Below are 15,621 nucleotides of genomic sequence, written 5' to 3'. Positions count from 1 at the left end.
TAGACCTGCCAAAGCTGCTTGTTTTCCTGCCTGTGACATCCAGCCCCCGTCCCACTGAGCTCTTCAATCTTTCTTCTCCAACGGGATATTTATTGCAGGAGCATTCCTGCTTGGATTGTTTTTCCTTGTCCAGCTGCTTTACAAAGTATTAATAGCAAGCATACATGAGTTCTGCTGAAGGCCCCAACAACAACATATTTTGCATTTCTCCCTCCAAGGATCTGTTTCCATGTTTCATTTTCAAGGACATACACTGGAGTAAACTATACATTTTACCTACTCCCACTTTCAGTATTGGAGCGGGGTAAAACTCTGCCTGAAGCTCTACCAGCAAGAACTGAGCCTCTGGATCTGCTGCTGGTGCTCCTGCTCTCAGCTCTGTGCTGTGCTGGAGAGCTGGTGTTGTTTGAGCACTGCAGTGATATAATCCATACAGAATTTGTGAGGCAGAGGGATGTGCTCTCCGAGATCCCCAGCAGGAAGGAGGAACCTGGGCTTTGCTGTGAAATTCTACAAATTTCAGTGGATATGATGTAGAGAAGTCAGTATTGTAAGAACCAGCAGGTCTCCTGCCTGGAGGATTTCTGGTTTGAATCTCTCTCATTCACATTTTCCTTCTCTTCATACTCTTAGAAGATATTCCAGGCACATAGTATCCTATGTTTGCTTACTTGCTCCTGTGATTCCGGCTCTTGCTTCACTCAGGATGGGGAAATGATCCCCCAATTGTAATTTCAGACATTACCCTCTGTCAATCCTAGCTTACAGAAGGGATGTAATTCAGTTCAGAGTGGAAACACGAATGCAGCCCCTGCCAGATGTTTGTGGATTCTATGAGCTCTGTTTGTAGATGCTTCATTAAAGTTATTCTGCTTTTGAAGGAAACTTAAGTAGCAAATATGGTTTTGATTGTAAAGAACAGTGGAGACTTTTTGGAGTCTGCATTTATGTTGTGATAGGTTTTATATTGTCAAGATATGTATATTTTAAAAAGAAAAGCTCTTAAAAAATTGTAGCCTTCTTTTTAGTCCTGACAGAGCTATTGTTCCTTCACAAGTCTTTGTTTATTCCACTAAACTGATACTGAGCAATCTTCCTCAAATGTTATTTCCTTTCTCCTCTTCCCCAAGGAGAAGAAACTTGGACATGTGAGCCCAGGTTCATTTCCCTTCATCTGTACTCAGTGTAGCACTTACTGGATATGTGCTTAACATCCAGCTAGCGACAGCAATGTACATGCTTAAACCTAATTATTGAACCAAATCAAGGTTTAAATTTGGAGGCAGTTGGTCCAGCAAGCCCCTCGCCCCATGTCACTTAAATCCTAAAGCACATTTCTGTTAATCAGCTCCTCACAGCAGGAGGATGTGTGGTAAGGATAATGTCATCAAAAAGACTGGGAATCTCTATGAAAGGCTGAATATCAACCAGAGCCATGATTTTGTAACTCACATTATAAAGCTGAAATCCTGCTGTAAAGTGCCTTACCTTGCCCTATTCTCCTGGCCAAGGTGCTTGTCATTATTTCTATAATTTTATCCTCTCTCTGCTGGGTTTTGGCTCAGGTGATACAGAGGAGCTTTTCAAATCCCAAAGCACATTTCTCTTTTCCACTGTGCCATTCATTCATCCAGCTCCTGCATCAGCTGCTGCCCAGGTGAAGCCTGTAAATCCAAGATAAGGGGAGCACACCTGCACTCCAGGCCCTTTGCTGCTCCGTGCCAGAGGGAAAGAATTGCTGCCTCTGCCACGTGGACCTGATGATTTCCAGCATCACCAACTCCAGGAATTTGTAAATGCCAGGGATTTGTAAAGTGGTGTTATCTAAACAAACCTGAAAATATTTGCCTTTCCAAGCCCAGCTGAGTTGTTGTTCATGGAGAAGTGGAGGGTGTTGTTTTGCTTCCAGGGATCTTTCTAGTTGACTGAGAAAGCCTTAGAAGTGTTTGAGGAAAAGCTCCTTCCAGATCCATGGCCAGGGATGTCTCCCTTTGGCTTCACTCAAGGCATCTGCTTGCTTTGTTGTTTGGCCAGACTGTGATAGTGAAATATCAATATTTGGATAACTGGGTAAGGAAGGAGCCTTGGGTTTCTGGAGAGGAGCTACTGAGTGCTCCTTCATGCTGCAGTTCAGAGGCTGGGCACTGTCTCTGAGCTCTGAGGAGGTGTTTAACAGGAGGAAATGCAGCTCTGCTCTGCAGAAACACCCTGTTGAGCACACAGTTCTGCAGGAATATTGTCCACTTTAGCAGCAGGATATATCCCCATTGCCTCACCTGCAGTGGCAAAGCCTGGAGCTGAGTTCCCCTGCCTTTGTGAGCCGTTCACATCCAGGCACCATCATCACCCCGTGTTCAGTCTGAGGTATCTGATAGCGCTGCTTGGTGTTGTTCAGCACTGGGAAATGCTGGCCTGGCCTCCACTGACCAAAGGGCACTGAGGGTCCAAGGGGAGCCCAGGGCTTGTGCTCAGCCCTGCTGTCAAGGCCAGGCTGCCAAGTCTGCAGGGGGAAGGTATCTTGAGGAGCCTTGAGGCTCCTGGCTTTGGGACACTCCCTGGGAAGCTGCCAGGACCTCACTCACTCATCTCTAACCAGTGTTGTCAGTAAAAGAGAGATTTAAAAATTTAACTAATTGACTACATGTAGCTTTTCCTGTCAGGGTGGATTAGGGGAAGCCTTTAGCCCAGGTTTCAGCCCAGGAGGCTGGAGAAGATGAAGCTTGCCACACACATTTGAGGATAGAGAGTTATTTTCTCCTTCTTCAGGTCAGATGCAGATGAGATGTGTTGTGATGGGATTAGGCAGGTGACTGCTGTGAAGTGAGATTGCCCTGGCACTTCCTGCCATGCTGGTGACAGAGCTGTGCTGGAAGAGGTGAGGATGCTGTAAACACTTCCCCAGCCAGCCTGGTGAGAGCCACAGTCATCACTGAGCACCTGACAGCCTCCACCTGGCTCAGAGCAGCCCCTGAACTGGCAAAGGGGCTGGACAGGGCAGGACAAGCTATAGAAGATGGGGAGGGGCTCATTCCAGTTTCCTACCCAACTTCCCAACTCTAACCCAGATCATCACTGTAATTTCCATGTCCCACTTATTTCTGATCCCTGTTCCTTCTTCCAGGCCTGAGCTAAAGGAATTCTTGCCCTCTGCACATCCTTCCCCTGCTTCACTAGCAGGTCACCACATCATCTCAGACAGCAAAGATGTAGTTGCACAAAATATCCGAGTGGCTGCTCAAAGGAAAGGGGAACAGTTTGTTTTCCAGGGAGGATGAGCATTAGGTTGTTGAGGATGTTTTCCCAGCATCATTCCCATGCCTCCCATTCCTCCCTTCCCAGTGCAGATCTGGGTATTTGCTGCATGTCCCAGTCACCCCAGGCAGCCTCCAAAATGCCTCCAGGCCCTGCTCTTCCACCACCCCAAGTAACAGGGCTGTCTGACTCGAGCTGTCAGTAGCCCTGCTTTTAAGTGACCTTCTGGTCTTTGTCATTGTGCTTTGAGGTTTATAGGGACATGGCTTAATAAAGCTTTTGGTCTTTACTTCTCTCTGATCTAGGGGCCAGCATGAGCCACAGCACTTGGGATGTGGGGCTGGTGAGAGGTGCTGTGACATTTGTGCAGCACAGCCCAGCTGTGAAACACCCCTTTGGTTGTGGGGATCGCATCTGGGGCACAGCCCTCTGTCTGTCTGTCTGTCTGTCTTGTCTGTCTGTCTGTCCTGGAGGCCAGGCTGAGCACTCTGCAGAGCTGTGCCATACTGGCAGTGCAATACAGGCTCTTGGTTATTCGCTCCCTGATCCTCTGAGCAGCACAGGGCTTTGCCAAGCTCAGTAGGAGTTTTTGCATTATTTTATATTGACAATGTTTGTCTGCTGTAATAATTTGGCTGGGGTTCCTATACATTTCTGCTGTACACTGCTTTTCTTTGTGAGTGTCTCTCTTTGCCTGTCATCCTGGAGTTGCTTTTCTAACACACTGGCTCCCTAGCCCCGTTATTACTTTTGGCACTGGGTTTGCATCCCGATTAAGCACATTGGCTCCTGTTTTCCCTTTCTGCATTGGCCAGCTCTCAGAATTCCTCTTACCACTACAATCTAGCACCGCTCTGTGTTTTTATTTATTATTTATATTGCAGTAGTGCCTAAGAGTTCTAACTGAGCTCATGAACTGATTACAAACATGGCATCTGTTAACAGAGTCTCTTCATATGGCCTTTTTTAACTCTTATTTTCTTTCACTGTGGCTCTTTATTCTCTGTCAGTGTGATGCACTGGTCTCTGGGGGTCAAATGGTGCAGAGGGTTGTGTGTTCGGCTTTCGTGAAATAAGCTTGAAATATAGATGGTCTTTAAAGTCCCTTTCAACCCAAACCATTTTTTCTGTGATTCTCTGATCATATCCTTACCATTTTCCTAGGAGCCCTCACTTGGAACCCTCTAAAAGAACGAGGGTGCCCCCTTCCTCAGTGATGCCCAAGCTGGACCATGAGCTGTTTAATTGTAGCTACTCACACCTGCTCATTTGCAGCAGGATGTGTGTCCCACACACCTCCCGAGGTCCCTGTGCCCACTGCCCACTCACACACCCAGGAGCAGATGCTGGCCATGGCACCAGACCCTCCCCACTTCCATATCCACATCCACAAGCACCTGCCTGGTCCTGAACAGCAGCCAGATCTTCAAATATCACGTAGCTGTAGCTGAGGCCTTGGAGTTCAGCTGCCAGCAAATACACCTTTCTCTTTGGGAGGAGTTTGGGACCCAAGACAGTGTGAAGGTCCTGTACAGTGGGGATTGTGCACCTCTATGCCACCATTGTAACCATGTGACAGTGGGGTGTGGCAAGGGTTAAGGACAAAGGTGTTGGACAAGCAAGGTTTCTAGGAAGGAAAATGTTTGTTGTCAATAAGGCTGGAGCTGCAAGTTTGCCTGTGCATTGCAAAACTATTGTCAGAAAATAAGGCTGTTCCTGGCCTGCTTTTCTCCTCTGGCTTGGGTTAGTGCTTGGTAGTTGGTTTAACAGGAATAAAAAGTGCTGTGTGCTGGTAACGGTGAGAAATGAAGCAACAAAACAGAGAAAGAATCTTTTTAGTCCTGGGCTCTGAGCTGCTGTGCTCAACCCGAGCAGGTACAAGTTGGCTTAGCCAGGATTGATCTCATGGACTGTCCTGGTGGCCAAGGCTGAAGTGACAGCTGGATTTTTCCAGTGAGCCATATCCTCTGTGTTCTTATTTTTGCCTCTCTTTTGCCTCCCTCTAGGGTGCCAGAGGGCCTGATGGACCCGTAGGCGAGCCAGGGTCGCGAGGTGTCAAGGTGAGTGCCAAGGCTGCTCTCAGCTGTGTTGTGAAATGCTCTGGGCAGGATCAAGGTCACATCCAGGAACAGGGATGTTCAATTGCTCCACAAGGATCAACCAGCAGGGATGAGTTTGTCTTGCAGCCAGAGTAAAATCTACCCAGCACTGGTATCAGGGCCCTTGCCCACACCCCCAGCTGGCTGGGGTGTTCCTTGGCGCACAATCCCGGGCGTTTGGCCTCTCAAAAGCTGCAGGGAGCTGGAAGGGAAATTTGAGGCACAAAAATGCAAGAGCAGATGGGCTGGGGCAGAAGAGCATCACCAACAGCTTGTGCTCCTGCTGACGTGTCTTTGTCTCTTTGTTTTGCAGGGCCGACCAGGGGAGCCAGGCAGGGTGGGCCCAGATGGGCTGCAGGTATGTCCTCTGTGAGAGCCAGAGCTGCCAGTCCTGGGGACACCCACATGTCCCCAGAGCCCTCCAGGACAAAGCAGCACAGGTGTGTCAGCACATCCCCAGCTGACAACTGCTGTAACTGTGTCTTCACAGGGCAAGATGGGGGAGACTGGGGAGACTGGAGCACGTGGCTTCCCAGTAAGTGTCCACCCCTTCCACTTCCTTTCATAACCTCAGGTCCTTAAGTTTTGAGTCCTGGTCCAGGAGGAAGAATCTGGACCACATCTCACACCTACAGGGCCAACTATCCCCTCCTTTCACTGGAGCATTTTTGAGGTGCACATTTCTGCCAAGAGATGTGAAGGATTGCTGCTGGGTTGAAGCTGACCGTGGTGTTTTTAATTTTTCTAGGGTATCCAAGGACCTTCTGGACCTCCAGGAGCAAAAGGGGCTCCAGGAGACCCGGCAAGTCTCTTATCACTCTCTCTCCATCTGTCTTTCCTTGCACACAGACACTTCATTTCTTTCTGTCTCTTCCCCACCACTTATCCCATTCCCAGCTTCTCTGTCCTTGCCAACTCCAGCGTGGTCAGAGATGTGAAAGACTTGGCTAGAGTCCTAGGAGCCATAAGGAAAGACAAGGTCAGACCCCTGGAAAGCAAAAGGGAGCCATGGATCTACCAGGGAGAGTGTAGGATACAGCCTGGGGTGGGTTTTGGAAGGGAAGGTAGAAAAGAAGGGCAAGGCTGGGTCTGGGACAGGGTCAGATGTAACAGAAGAGCTGGAGTGTGGGTAGTAAAGTGGAAAGGGGAGGAGGAGGGAAGCTGATGGTGTCAGAACTGAGCCCACAGCTTTGGGGGAGTCACTGGGGAAAGACACAGACCTCAAGGAGGGCCAGCAGTGCTGGACTGTGAAGGGAGAGAGTAAACCAGACACTTTCAGATTACCCACTGCAGCTGTTTTAGATGGGACCCAGGAAGATGAAGGGTCTTCTGAGCTCTTTGCCTGCTAAGGTGACTCTGCACACCCACTGCTGGTCTCTCCATCCCACTAGCCAGATCTTGCACAGTGAGAGCTCCTCTGAGATGTGGGAGGGAACTGGTGTTTTATCCTACAGACCATGGAAGTGATGGCCCCTCAGAGATGAAAGAAGCTGTATGAAAAGAGCCTTGTGTCTCTATTTTGCAGGGTCCCCAAGGACCACAGGGGCCACCCGGGCCTTTGGGAGAAATGGGGCATAAGGTAGGTCTGACCTTTGTTCCTGTTTGTTTTCCCCTTCCATCAGGAGTGGCAGGACTGAGGGAGGAGTAAACATGTGGGAACATCCCTCCACACACCTTGCAGTGTGGAACGAGCAGGAAGGATTCCCCTTGAATCTGAAAGCCAGCTTCCAAAACAAACAGTAAAAATCAGAAATGCAAGCACCCTTTTCATCACAGGCCACAGACACCCAGCTGGTGGAAGTGCAGACCCATCTTCTCAACAGAAGATACATTTCAAGGGTGACCACGGCAGGGACCAACTTTTTGCACCAGGGTGCAGAGTCAGGGAGCCAATACAAGCACAAATCAGACTGAGTACCAGTCTTTCCCTCTCCCTGGTGCTGTTGCTGACACACCACAGGTTTGCCAGCCCACCCAGATGGCCATGGCAGGGCAGAGACTGCTGCAGGAAGCCACTGCAGGAAGCTCAGAGACGCCTTTGCTGCTGACAGTGCTGCTGGGCTGTGGTTGCCATGAAGCAGTGACACAAACACACCAAAACCCAGCAGCAGCTGCCAAACTGTGCCCCAGTGGAGTGCAGGGGATGCCTCCATGGTTTCCCCCAACTCCTCTGCACTTTTGGCTTCATTTCAGTCCTCTTAAAATAATATAGTCTTGGCTCTTTCTATCACGTGTGCCAGTGCCCCTTGCACAGCTCCTTTCTGCAGGTCCTGAGCTGTAACACAGACATGAAGGTGGCTTTGAATGCAGTCTATGCAAAGTGTGTGAGTCATGAAAGTTTCCATTCTCATGGCTGCTGGACTGGATGGAGCGAGCTCTCAGCATGGTAAACCACACTAGGGAGCTGGAAAGCAGCTACTGAGCCACTCTGGATGCTGCCAACCAAGAAAGTACAGACCTTCATTCAAATCTGTAACTCCTCCAGGAGCCTTTCTCTGCACTGGCACCTCTGGAGAAACCAAAGCAGGATTTTTGCTTTCATTGGAGCTTGAATTTTCTCATTGCGTGACATGACCATTTGTTCACAAACCCAACACACACCCTGCTCCCTCCTCTGCTTGAATCCAGTTCAGCAAGCCAGGAACTGGCTTTATTCCCTGGGTAGCTCCCTTGACTATGTGCTCTTTTTTCCTTTATTCCCAACTGTAAAGAGAAGGGAGATTGTTGTCTGGAATGCAAATATCATAAGTAAATAAACCACTCAAATCCTTTAAAGAGAAGCTTTACTGTCCCATCTTTGGGCTTGTTTTACAGACTCTCATTCCCCACACTTCCCAGAGGTAGGACCAAATGTACAAAGATTAAAGCTCCCAACAGATCTTGGTACTAAAGATAGTGAATGACTGTGACCCCACTATCAGGGGCTGCACTTGGAGCTGGACTGAGTGAGAACAGTTTGCAAGGTCATTCTCACATCTTCCATCTTTCTATCTTAATTCCTATCTTTTCCCAGGTCAAACACTCACTTTTGGCTCTTTGGGGGATGCCAAACTCCTCTACCAGAGTCTGTGCTCACACAAGAGCGACAAACTTTCTCTCAGCCAGTCCAGCCTGGGCTGTGGATTCTGGTCTGAGCCCAGGCATTGGCCTTTGGATATTTGCTGGCCCTGTACAGCCAGAGACAGCTGGCTGATGGATATCAATGCTCATCTGGCCAAAATTTGTGCTGGAGTGTCACCTTGCTGCCCTCACCTCCCTTTAGCTGGCAGCACCATCGTGCCCCTGCCTCTCTGGGAATGGGGGGCAAGGGCTCAGCTGGAAGATGTGGCCTGTGGGGCAGCTTCACCCTCGTCAGAAGGAGCCTGTTGGTGCAGAGGATGTGCTCACACCAGTGGGAATGGAGAAGTGGGGCTGCAGGAAGCAAGAGCAAGAGCACAGCCAAACCTTTCTGTTACCCACTGTACCAGCCCAGCCTGCTGGACCCTCACAAAGAGCTTCCAAGTCTAATTCTGGACCTTTTCCCTTCTATCCCAGCTGGTTCCAGTGCTGCTCCCTGGTGGGGTTACTAGCCTTAGAAAGCAGAGGGATTGGAAGGAGGCAGAGAAAGGTGCTTGGCAGAAGAGGCTGGGGAGAGGGGAAGTGTGAGAGTTGATCAGAGCCCTCCCAACATCCAGGCACGAGGGGCCTCTTTGATGCTGTGGACCCTGAGCCAGCTCCAGGGAGGTAATTGCATTGCAACCAGGGCTTGGCTGTCCCAGGAGAGCTCTGCTAAAGGAGTTATGTCTTTGATCTTGCTTTCTGCTCCGTTACAATGGGTTTTTTTCACTATCTTGTTGGGTTTTTTTTCCCAGGGACCGCCAGGCTCAATGGGACAACCTGGTCTTGCAGGTGAACCTGGCATGAAGGTAAGAAAAACTCCAAGTGTAATTTCTCTGTCAGACTGGGGAGATAAATGGCAGCTTGTGTTCCTGAAGGACTGAGTGACATTGCAGGTTTACCCTCCAGCAGCCAAAGCTTATAGTGCAGTCAATAAAAGATGAAGTTTAAAAAATCTAGTAAATTTTAGCCATTTTTACAAATTCCTGAGCCCCATCCCGAGGGAGAGGCTGTCAGTGCTGGGGAGAAGCCCCATCCTAGGGATCTTGTGCCTCAAGAGCTGTGAAGGACCTTGGAAGTGAAGCTCCACTCTTTGCAGATCCAAATCTCAATGGAGAGAGGAGTCCTTGAGACTCAGAGATCCAGGCAGCTTCTAATTTGAAACCAGAAGAGTCTTTGGAAGGTCTCAGACTTAAAAATACCCTCAGACAAGGTCCTGACACAGTTTCCAAGCCTCAGCTCTCTGGGGACTGAAATCCTCTGATGGTTAAGGGGGAAGGGTGTCCTGCTCCAGACCATGAATGCACCTTCTTGTCCACATAAAAGCCATCTCTTTGTCTGAGTAAAATCCCAGTGCTGAGCAGCTCAGAGGGGGCTTTATTTAATCCTAACCCCCTTGGTCTGAAGATTTGCTCCTGTGAACAGAGCTTTTGAACAAACTCTATGTGGGGATTAAATGCAATTTCCTCTGTGCTGCTCTTCACTCCCACCCCCCACCCCATCCTCTGCCATGTTTTCCTTGGCAAATCTTCTGACACTTCACTGGAGCTACCCTGTCTCTGGCATCCTGATACTGCATGAGTGTTTCAGCTCCAGTGCTCCCAGCTGGCCCTCCTTGGAGCAGGACATGATGATTTGCACAGACACCCCTTTACCTGCTGGCCTTGCTGGGAAGTTTTGGAGTCAGAGTCCCGTCCTGCTCCTTCTCCAAGCTGGAAGGAGTTGGACCAAGAGCAGTTTGCTGTGGGATGAGGTTTATAGATGACTCAAACATTTTCCCTTGAATCTTCTGCATTTTCTGAGCTCTCTTCCATGCAAAGCAGATCGTTGGGTGGGCAGGATGGCAGAGAGCTGCCCTATGGCCATCCTACCCCCACTGCCACATTGGCAAGCTCCATTTCTTTGCCAGCTCCACTGCCTTCTATTCACTCATCTAACTGCTGTCAGATTCAGGTCCTTCTGGAACTGGGGCTAAAAGAGCTGTTGGGGCTTTTTTCCTCCCTCACTGCCACCACACCACATTGCACCCACCCTGCTGCTTGTCTGTGAAGGACCATGCCAGAGAATTCCTTCTGGATCTGCAGCTTCAGGCAGCTCAGACCCCTCTGTGACCCTTGTCCTGCCAAGCATCATTGCAACAGAGCCTGTGATATGTGTCCTTCTCTGCTGGGCCTTTGAAAACACAGCTGAAGGTGTTTGTGTGGGAGAAAGAAAGAAATAGTCAAAATTAGGAGTGGGATGGGAAGTACTTGATGCTCCCTCACTGTCAGTAAACAGCTTGTCTCCCCATATGTGCTTCCTTCTTTTTAGGGTGATCCTGGCCTGTTAGGAATCCCTGGAGAGCAAGGTCTCGTTGGCCCAAGGGTGAGTATGGCCATCTTCTGGTGGGGTTCTGTGCCTCATCAGTTCCCCAGAGGTGCTGTCCTTGCTCTCCCACAGCCTGCAAGAGCTGACCCTGTTCTCTGCATCCCATGACCCTCCCAGCCCCTGTTCCTTCTGCGGGTTCCCCACAGAGCCCATCAGCCCCAGCTCACCAGCCTGAGGCTCTCAGATGCCACTGTGACACCGAGTGTGAGAGGGGCAGTGTGGGAACAGATGTGGGAACAGACCCCTCCTGTTTGCCAGCGGCTGTGTCCGTGCAGGGCCAGGCACACTGGAGCAGAAGGCAGCTTTAAGCAGGGAAACACTGGATACACTGTGTAGGCATGGGAGGGGGAGAATGAATGCGTGGATTGAGGCTGGCAAGGGCTGTGTCCCTTCCCAGGACTGAGGTCAGGAGGATGGAGCAGGAGGAGGAAGCTCCAGGTTCAATGCACTCAGAGCTCCTCTTACACAGGGAAGGAGGGCTTCCCCCAGACCAGGAGCAGGTCCACGGAGGAGAAGCTGCAGCTCAGAATAGAGCAAGAGGCTGAATTCCTGCTCTTGCTCCAGGAAGAGCTTGTTCAGCGTTAGGGTATGAGATAAGACACATGTCAGAGTGCAGGGCTGGGCTCCCATCACTGCAGCCTGGCTGCTGCTGTGAGCCAGCTGCAGGAAGCTCAGGGAAAAGCACATTTAGGCACAGCCTTATGGTGTTTGCTTCTGTCCACAGGGAGAACCCGGGCTGGAAGGGGACAGCGGGCAGCTCGGGCCAGACGGGATCAAGGTAAACCTCACTGCCATGGAGCTGCAGCTCTCACCCACAGCTCTGTGCACCCTGTGATTCCCAGAGCCAGGATGAGGCCAAGGGGATTATTGGGTCCTCTGTGGAATAAACCTCTGCCCTGCAATCTCTAAGGACTGCAAGCACACATAACAAACCCCTCCTCTTTCACTCCTCTACCCACGTTTTTTGGCATCTGATCGGATCTCCAAAAAGGTCAAGTTCTTCAAAATCTGGTTTCCAACGATTTGTCTGTTTTGAGTCTTTACAGATCAAATTTCCAATTAATCAGGAATTCCTGGGCCTGGCAAGGGAAATCAAGAATTGTCCATCACTGTCCCCTGCACCACCGACCAGAACAATGTTAGAGAGTAAAGAAACCAGATCCCCTTCCCTTGGCAAAGCCACAGGATCTCACTCGGGGTTCACTCTGTGTCTCACTGCTGTGAGTTTGCTACCTTGCCTTTGGAACAGGGCTCTGATTTCTGTCCCTGCACAGCCAGCCCTTCCAAACAGTCCAACAATTTTGTTCCATGGAAAGAAAGAGCAGCCCATCCCACAACAATGCAGTTTATTGCTTCTTCTAGTTAAACTATTTGCCATGTGTCTCTACTTCTGCTTATCTCTGACTGTTGGACCAAAAATCTCTTCCTTAAGGACAATCAAGGCTTCTGTATTCTCTTGCACTGCTGGCTGTGCCCAGGAGCTCTTGAACCAAACCAGCTCTTTCCACCCCAAATGTGTCTCTGGACACTTAACCAGATGTGTCTGTGCTCTTATCCAGATGAGATCTTGTTGAGCTCTCCCAACACAGGTGCAAGAGGAAAATGGTTCAGCTCAAGGCTGCTTGGCTGCACATGTTGCTCTCAGTATAAAACTGGCCTTTATCATTGTCTCCATATAATTTTGAGTGGTGGTACTGAATAATACAAAATATTTACAATATTTTGTTTATCTTGTTAAAAGAAAAGCAGCTATAAGTTTATTTCTTACACCTCTATGATTGTATTTCTGGTCTGCGTTCCAATTGGTTGATCTTGCCAAACATTGAAATTTTATTATCTGACAGATTTTTTTCATGAATTTCAATGACTGGCTTCACCAGAGGAACTTTAAGTGGTATTGGGAAAAATTTCTTCACTGAAAGGGTGGCCAGGCATTAGAACAGGAAGTGCTGGAGTCACTATCCCTAGAAGTGGCACTTGGGGGACATGGTTTAGTGGTGGGCTTGTCAGTGCTGGGTTGAAATTTGGATTCATTCATCTTAAACATCTTTTCCAACCCAAATGATTCTTCGATTGTATGATTCTGTAACTGTCAGAGCAGTGATTTGACAGGATACCCACTGCTCAGGCCATAGATCCTTTACAGGGCACAGTGACACAGTTTCACAGAGTGTTTATTGGAGCCCTGGGCTGATTTCTGTTTGGCAGCAGGAGCCAACAGCTGCTCCAGACAAACCCATCCTATTAAAAGTCTTTCAGCATCCCAAACTCAGAGCTTCTGGATGATGCAAGGGAGACTTTCAAATCTTGTCTGCCTGCCTCATTCACGTGGGAGGTTCAGGCCTTATTTCAGGAGAAGCAAAGGAGTTCAGGTTACTCTGTGTAATGGGGGAGTTCTTTCTCCTTCAGCCAAGAGATTTTAAGGAAAAGAAACCTGAGTTTGCTCCTTTTTTTAAATGTCAAGCATATTATGACTCATCCTCATTCATCCTTTTGCTTGCAGGCTCTCTTCCTCTCAGACTCCTGAAATATTAATTATGTGGTGGGGTTTTCCCTTGCAAGAGCTTTGCACAGTGACCCATGTGTTGTGTGGGTATGAAAAACCTCCCACCCTCCTCTCTTCCACAGGGAGACAAAGGAGAGCAAGGCCCAGAAGGAGAGAAAGGAGAAAAAGGCAGTGAAGGACTGAAGGGAAAAGAAGGAGCTCCTGGATATCCCGGCATCCCAGGTGTCCGAGTGAGTCTGTGAACCAGCCCTTGGTGACCCGTGGGTTCCTGTAGGGATGAGTTTGTGAACCAGGACACTGCTTTAGGGCAGGAGGTCACCTGAGACATAACTCGTAAAAACTACGGTAAAGTGTGTTGTTTCCATGAAAATCTGTGTCCAGGAGATGTTCTGGTCTGTCAGCTAGAGAATTGAGAATGTGAGTCTGATCTGCCACAGGCTTTGAGAAAGGGTGCCTCCCTCCCACATACCTGTAAGATGGAGCCCACACAGTGTTAGAGGGGGAGACCCAGAGAGGAGCTGGTTTTTCCCTGGTTGCCACAGCTGGCTTGGGCCTGGAGCTTGGAATTGGCCACCTTGTGCCTTCTCTGATGGATACTTGCTTGCTTCTTGTCTTCCCTTCTAAGATTTCCCCATTAAATATAGAAAACAACTAGAAGAAATCAGCAGGATATGACTCCTGAATCCTCAGTGAATATCCTGGGCATGTCTGGTTAACGTGGAGGTCTGATCTTGGTGCTGTAAGAGGAAAAAGGTTGATTCTGGCCCTGAGATGAGAGGAAGGAGGGTGGTGTCAGGTGGAAGAAGGCTCTGCCCCAGTGCCCCAGTGGGCTGCTCTGCAAGTCAGGCCTTCCTGCTTGAAATGTGGAGTTTATCAGGTTGATGGCATGGTTTATTCATTGTGATTGCTGTCTTGGATCAGAGTTATCAGCAGCGAGGGCTTGCAAGGCTCATTCTGCAGAGGGGCTGCCCAGCTCAGTGGGATGCACTGCTCCCCTGTGGCTCCCCCTCATGCAGCTGGGGAACCACTCCAACCAGCTCCAACCACACTCATCTGTAGAAAAGGAACAAGAAGCCCAAGTTTAAAGGCAGCTCTGAAATCCCAGCCCAGTCCGGGTGGGAAGCAGCAGGGCCAGCAGGTACCGCCGAGCCCTGGGTGGATGCTCCATGGTGAAACACTGATTTTCCTTTTGGTGGTGTTGTGGCTGGCTAAAAGGAGGGCAGGGAAAAGGGTGTGAGGGGATGGAAGCAGCAAAAGAGTTGGATTTATGTTATTTTTGGGCTGAGGTTGGGATTTGAGCACTGACTCGACTAGAAAGTGGAAACATTGGCTTCATACTGTAGTGCAGCACCATAAATGTGCAGAATAAGCCTGTAGTCCTGCCCCAAATAAGGCCACCCTTGGCCACAGGCCCCTGCACCCAACAGGGAGCCCTTTCAGGACTGGGATCATACCACAGGCAAGGGTGGTCCCCAACACCCCAGCTCCTTCCCAGCTGCAGGCTGGCACAGCTGGACAGTCGCCCTCCATGTGCTGTACTTCTGGCTGGTTCATGTGTTTATATTGTGTATGTTTTAAGAACCAATAAAAATACTAAAATCATGCAAAAGCCATATTAAGTTATAAAGTATAAAATACAGATTCTCTCAGACTCTGTCCCTGCTGTTTGCCAGCATGTCCCTGGGAACATGATGCTGTTTTCTGTTTTATTTAAAAAAAAAAAAAGAGTCAATAGAGCCAAGATTCCTGCTCATAATCACTCCCTTTCGGTTGGGTTTTTTTGTGGGTTTTTTTTTTACTGCAGAGTGCTATATTTCCATTTACTATTCTAATATACTTCTTTGTATTTCCTTATACTTAAACTCAGGCAGACTTTCAGACCTGCATAGGCTCCAGATAGTGCTGCCTCCCCTGCCAGACACTGTTACCTAATGCACAGGCTGGTGTTCCTGTGCTCACTGAGGTCACTTAAATATGGAAGTCCTCTGACAGAAGCATTTTCCTCCTCCCATTACTGAGAATTACATTCTACATTCCAGTGGAAAGTACAAATATCAGTGGGATCTTATTAGATTTCCGTCAAGGTTTACAGCTCAGAGGTGCAAACTGCTAGAGATAACTGCAAGCCCTTCATTTCCAGCTGAAGGTTAGAAGCTGGAATATCCAGCCAAGCCACCCTCTGGGGGACACACTGCAAAAGCCACCACAGGCACAGCCCACCACAAACTGCACGGTTCTGTTAAAGACAGAAGTCTTTAAGGCTACTGGACTAAGATAACAAAAAAGTCTTGTCATGGGGAA

The 15,621-nt window shown here is 49.1% G+C and overlaps 1 protein-coding gene across 1 annotated transcript in view; it reads left to right on the top strand.

Annotated features, from left to right (window-relative positions):
• The window catches only part of LOC131586732 (collagen alpha-1(XXVII) chain-like), a 138,013-nt gene that overhangs the window by 91,536 nt on the left and 30,856 nt on the right, over positions 1-15,621 (top strand). Inside the window, exons 29-37 of the mRNA XM_058853891.1 lie at positions 5,259-5,312; positions 5,665-5,709; positions 5,842-5,886; positions 6,100-6,153; positions 6,877-6,930; positions 9,203-9,256; positions 10,758-10,811; positions 11,539-11,592; positions 13,443-13,550. Coding sequence (XP_058709874.1) covers positions 5,259-5,312; positions 5,665-5,709; positions 5,842-5,886; positions 6,100-6,153; positions 6,877-6,930; positions 9,203-9,256; positions 10,758-10,811; positions 11,539-11,592; positions 13,443-13,550 — 522 coding nt within the window. The remainder of the gene's footprint in view (positions 1-5,258; positions 5,313-5,664; positions 5,710-5,841; positions 5,887-6,099; positions 6,154-6,876; positions 6,931-9,202; positions 9,257-10,757; positions 10,812-11,538; positions 11,593-13,442; positions 13,551-15,621) is intronic.

The sequence above is a fragment of the Poecile atricapillus genome, chromosome 20, assembly GCF_030490865.1.
Source record: "Poecile atricapillus isolate bPoeAtr1 chromosome 20, bPoeAtr1.hap1, whole genome shotgun sequence".
NCBI lineage: Eukaryota > Metazoa > Chordata > Aves > Passeriformes > Paridae > Poecile > Poecile atricapillus.
The sequence above is the reverse complement of the archived record's forward strand: the minus strand, read 5'-3'. Positions and strand labels throughout refer to the sequence as shown.